This window comes from Hordeum vulgare, chromosome 1H, assembly GCF_904849725.1.
Source record: "Hordeum vulgare subsp. vulgare chromosome 1H, MorexV3_pseudomolecules_assembly, whole genome shotgun sequence".
NCBI classification, from domain to species: Eukaryota; Viridiplantae; Streptophyta; class Magnoliopsida; order Poales; family Poaceae; genus Hordeum; species Hordeum vulgare.
In genome coordinates, this window is record NC_058518.1 from 453,183,181 (window position 1) to 453,188,915 (window position 5,735).

Sequence of the window (5,735 nt, forward strand, 5' to 3'; positions counted from 1 at the left end):
AACAAATAAACTACTCCTTTGGTTATGGAGTATTATATGATCATGGATAGCCGAGCCTAGCTAGGCATTGTACACCAAAGGTGTCATAAACCATACAATAAACTTCATTGATCCTGTTCTATTAAATTCTAGTATTCTCCTTTGGTCATTTTCTTCCTTAAGTCAAATTCACAACATATTAGCCCCCAAATCTAAATAACCGCCACATACGGTCAGTCACACATCGCACACACATGGAGGGCTGAATAGATAAACAATTCCCTTTTGCACCTAAGCACGCTATAGATAGTTAGATACCTCCTCAGTCGACAAGCATTTGCATTATCAACGTTGAATAATTAAACCCATACATAACACCTCCCCAGCCAGCTGGTCTCCAAGGCCATTATCCAAAGCATCCAGCAGGTTCAACCCCAGCCAGGGTTCACATCGTCTCCACCTCCTGAATATTCCCCCATGGCGATGCGGCCCAAGACCGAGATGTCGCCGCCGCCGGCGACCCCATCGCCCTCCGACCAGAGAGACGCTGTCATCGAGGAGCTCCGGAAGGGCTCTCAGCTGGCGGAGTTCCTCCGGCAGCAGGTGGAGCTCATCCCGGAGGACCGCTGCCGCGACGCTGCGCTAGCCAACGTGAGCAACATCTCTACGGCGCTAGCGTCGTCCCTCTCTGTGCTCCAGTCGGAGAAAGAGCAATACTGCTCCTCCTCTTCCTATGATCCTGGCCATGCTTCCGGCGCCTCAGGCGGCGGGGTGAGAAATGGCCCCGTGGCACGCTCCAGGAACAGGAAGGCGAAGCACCGGCGAGGCACCTATGGCGAGGACCTTCCAATGTGAGTATCTACTTAATGACTTCGTGGGTGTTTACTACAGCAAATAGCACTGCAAATAGTACTGGATAATACTGTGGCATGCATATCTGTGGGGATCTGTGCGCTAGATCGAGAAGGATTACTACTGTATTAGATCTATGCTGTATTTAGCTTCGCAGTGAGGATGATGAACTAATCAGTCCCAATAGCACTGTTACTAGCTATAGCTACTCCAGTTGCTTTAGGTTCTTGATAACAAAGTTGATACTTTGTTGCTTGATCTTGCTTTATCCCAGTGCATTTGGTGAGGCGTGATGGAGTAGCATAATCTTGTTTTTCTCTGCCTACCACGATCTATATTTTATGGTTTGCAAGGAAAGTAGTATATATATGCAGGATAAAGCTAATCTTTTCTCCCATCTTGATATTCAGCAAGGAGATACTAACTGAGGCACCAGAAAATGATCGATTCCACTGGAGGAAATATGGCGAGAAGAAGATCCTCCACGCTGATTTTCCAAGGTATACAAGTTCTTTGATGGCTTCCAACGGTCTTTGGACCCTGGCCAGCTCTATAATTCACTTATATATATGTGACATTATCTTATGGATATGTATATCACTTGCATTTCCCTCCCGTGGATCAATAACAAAAGCCAGTAGTGAGTTTCCGTAAGTAGGAATTAGTACACCTCTATTCAATTCGTTTGTACACCATCCGTTTCTTTTTACTCGATATATAAGATTTATTTGAAGCGAAGCTTGTAAAGTTTGACCAAATTTATATTGCTACCTCCGATCTAAATTAATGATTGCAGTTTTAGTACAACTTTATACTAAAGATGTATTAAATCTGTGACAATTAATTTTGATAGGAGTAAGAAAAAATAGCAAACATTTACAATACGATGTAAATTAATTTCATGATGCATCTAATGATATTGATTTCGTATTGTCAATATTGACATTTTTTCTATGAAGTTTGTAGAACTTTAAGGAATATTAATCCACACAAATCCTATATGTAGAGTAAAAACAAACGGAGGAAGTACCTTGGCATATCTTTGTATCCTTGATTTTTATTACAAAAGGAGGATCATCACCGGTCTCTGCATCATTACGATGCACACAACCATATATTTGTTAAGGTTTGAGTACGAAGTTCAAGTACCGAAGTACAAGATAGGAAATAAAAAGGCACAACTAGCAAAAAAAAGGAATATATGCCTAACCCACATCCCACTATTGAAGCATCATTCAAACTCACATATTCCGTTCTACCATCTTCTATTGTTGCATTCATAAACCATAAGCTTTTGTTACATCTAAAGGCATCTATACATCGGAACTTGGCAAATTTCGCTCCTCAAACATTTGTTGATGCGTCCGGTCAACGTCCAGGCGTGTCTATTTTGAGCATCTATTTGTCCATACATACATGCATCTATGCTCCTAGCTATTTTCTCTTATACGTTAGATCACATGCATGTGATTGGTGAAAATGAAAAGAGATAAAGAGAAAGAAAAGAAAAAAAAATAAAGAAAAAAAGGTGGTCTGATGTGGGCCGTGTCCTACAATACGGATTTCGCGAGTCATTATATCTTCCCATAGATGCTCAACACAAAGGAATTCGACCGGAAAGCACTAGTTGGAGCTGTGTGTGGTTGTTAAAACGAATACATCCAAGTACCCGAACTTCAAATTAAGCATATGTGGCCTGGCATGGATCATGACCTCACATAAATTAGTTTCTCCAAAATCTATGGTTTATATATGCCCCATTTGGTGCACATTGAATATTAGCTACCTTCCGAAAGCTGGCATAATTTTCTGATAATTGAGATTATATTAGTAATCCAGTTAGGACCTGAACATCCCACCTTTAATTAGACAGACGCATATACGAGTATATATATGCGATAACACAAAATTAAATTTGTACCTCAAATGAGAAGTTGTCCTAAATATATTCCTCTTTCGGGTCAAAGAGAGACATATTCCTCTTTTTTCTATGTGTGGAGTGTCAAAAATCATTTTCCATATAGATGCATATTGTGCATCATCGATGACTCAACAGGCTTTTGATGTCTTTTTTTTGTTCTTGCATCGACATGGCTTTGATGTCTACCCAACAGACTCGCCCTAATTTACCGCATTTCATTTTTTGCCAGAAGTAATTTACGGCAATTCACCGTGTGAGAACATCAAAAATCTACGTGTTCACCCTTTTGCAGGTTATACTACAGGTGCGGATACAGCGACGAGCACAAGTGCCCGGCGAAGAAGTACGTGCAGCAGCAGAACAGCGGCGACCAGCCCATGTTCTTGGTCACCCTCATCAACGACCATACATGCGATACTTTGTTCCCAGATGAAGACCAAGACCAGCCACCCAGCAGCCCAAGCAGTGCTAATAACTCGCAGGTGCTCGACTTCTCCAAAGCGTCGCTCTCGTCAGCTGTTGGTGTCTCGAGGCTGAAGGAGGAGGAAGACGCGGACATGTCCGTCACCGTGCCCAGTTACAACTACACGTATGATGAGCTGTCTTCTTCTTCCCTGCCGTTCCTGTCGCCCAAGCAGTGGGAGATGGAAATGGACATCAAGTCACTTTTTCGTCGTCACTCTGGGGATGGTAACTAGCTAGTTTAGCGCGTGAAACTGAGTGTTTTAGCTAGATCAACTTGTTGCACGCAAACATCTACCTGAACCTTAATAATTGCATGCATGATTGTGAGAGATAATTGTAATGATAGTGGTACAACATCATAAGTTACTAGAGAGCTTTTATTTTAGATGAACTAGTAGTGCAACAGGCCTGCTGCCTCTGAAGCTTGCGCTTCTCTCATGTACTCCCTCCGTTCCTAAATATAAGTCTTTATAGAGATTTCATTAATGGACTACATACGGATGTATATAGACGTATTTTAGAGTATAGATTCAATCATTTTGCTTCGTATGTAGACTCTTAATGAAATCGCTTAAAAGACTTATATTTAGGAACGGAGGGAGTAAAATACAATTAGCTTCTAAGCTCGTATTCGTCCATTCTGCGAGTATTTGTATTCTTTAACCAAATTGCAGTAGGTTAATCACCTGCTGTTTTCCGTAAAACAAAAGTATTAGCTAGCTAGCCCAGCCCATTTGTTCCAAAGGAACACGAATGCATGTGAAATGTTCTATGAGATACAGTGTCAGAGCATCTCTAGCAGACCCCGTATAATACTTCGACCCGTAAAATAACAGCCAAAATATGGGTCTGCGAGAAAAATGATGTCCGATAACACCCCGCAAACGCATCGGACCCGTAAACTTTTTTGAGGGACGCGGCAAAATCCCCTTCCTGACCCGCGAAACCACAAGTTTCCGCCTCGCCTATACGGTGGCTTGTATCCGAGGAAAGCGGTTGGCGGGAGGGACATTTCAGCCCACGCCCTTTCCCCACCCCTTCCGCCGCCGCCCCGCCATTGGTTCCGCCCGTCCACCTCCGGCGATTCCGGCCAAATCTGCGGGCTAAATCGCGCAACAGGGGTGCCCCTGCCCTCTTCCGCCGAGCCGCTGCACCGGCTCCCCCGGATCCGCCAATCCACCGCGGCCGGAGAGCCACCACCGGAGATGGAATTGAGCCTGTGCGAGAAGTTTTTTGCTCGACGATTCATCCGATTCGGATGACTCGGATGTTGATATGATGCTTCTCACATTTCACCAGCAGACTTTGGTGACGACCCTTGCCGTGAAGGAGCACGAAGACGAGAACCGAGAGAAGCGCCGAGGATCGACCGTCGGCCGTCTTTGCATTCCTCGAAATCGCCATCTCGGAAACGAGATGCTGATGCAAGACTACGTCGCGGCCAATCTTACAGATGGTAGATATCGTGCACATTTGTGAAGAGCATCAAAGACACCCAAACTAGGAAAGAGCTTGAATTCGCGAGGGCACAAGAGGTAGCCTGAAAAGACATTGAAAGAGCATTTGGGGTTTTGCAAATCTAGGTTTGCCATTGTTCGTGGTCCTGCTCGGTTTTGGGACAAGCGATCCTTAAAAATATCATGACATGTTGTGTTATTTTTCATAATATGATTATCGAAGATGAGAGAAGCATGAACTTGGAGTTCTTCTATGAGAATGTGGGTAGCCGTGTCAAACCAGCTAGAGACCCAAACCGAATTAGAGCTTTTCTTCACACCTACAAGGAGATTAAAAATGCAAACACCCACTGTGAACTTCAGAAGGATCTCATTGAGCAACATTAGTAAAGGGCTGGGCAGTAAACACATTCCATTTTTCCAGTCATTTTTATTTCATTCATGTGTGATTTGTATATGGGACAAGTTTTGTATTGAATTATTTAGTTTGCTTTGGTGATTCAAATAATCAATATACTTTGGATGATTATTTTATTGTAACATTGACTTTTTTTTATTATATTGCACATTAGTAATTATGACTTATGGGGTTTTCGGTTTGCGGGTCGACATGGCACGTCCGAGCATACCTCGCATAGCCGACCCGTAAAAGAATATCTTCTACGAATATCCTTTTATACGGTTCCGTTTTGAGGGGTCTGTCTGTGTCCGTGCGTGCGTCGGACCGCAAAACCGTTTTTCCACGAACTGTAAACGATTTTTGCGGCTCGGTTTTATACGGGGTCTGCTAGAGATGCTCTTAAGGCATCTCCAATAGCCACCCGCAAATATTCTTTCGCATCCATCCACGGACAAGGGTGGATCAGTTTACGGACACGGTTGTGGGAGGCCACCATCCAATCCTATCACCATACATTTCAAGCACCATCCGAACTAATTGGACAATTTTTTTGCAAACACAGCCGAATTTCATTTAAACATGACGGATTTGATTACATTTACATCAACTAAGCGGTGCTCTTCCAACTCTGGATGTATAATTAATACACCTTTATGATCGC

At 43.3% G+C, this 5,735-nt stretch overlaps 1 protein-coding gene across 1 annotated transcript; it reads left to right on the forward strand.

Annotated features, from left to right (window-relative positions):
- Nucleotides 1–359: 359 nt before the first annotated feature.
- LOC123413945 (probable WRKY transcription factor 3) lies at nucleotides 360–3,637 on the forward strand. Its single transcript, XM_045106628.1, has 3 exons — nucleotides 360–830; nucleotides 1,242–1,331; nucleotides 3,045–3,637. The coding sequence occupies exons 1-3, from the start codon at nucleotides 457–459 to the stop codon at nucleotides 3,448–3,450; spliced, it is 870 nt and encodes a 289-aa protein (XP_044962563.1). The 5' UTR covers nucleotides 360–456; the 3' UTR covers nucleotides 3,451–3,637.
- Nucleotides 3,638–5,735: the final 2,098 nt, after the last annotated feature.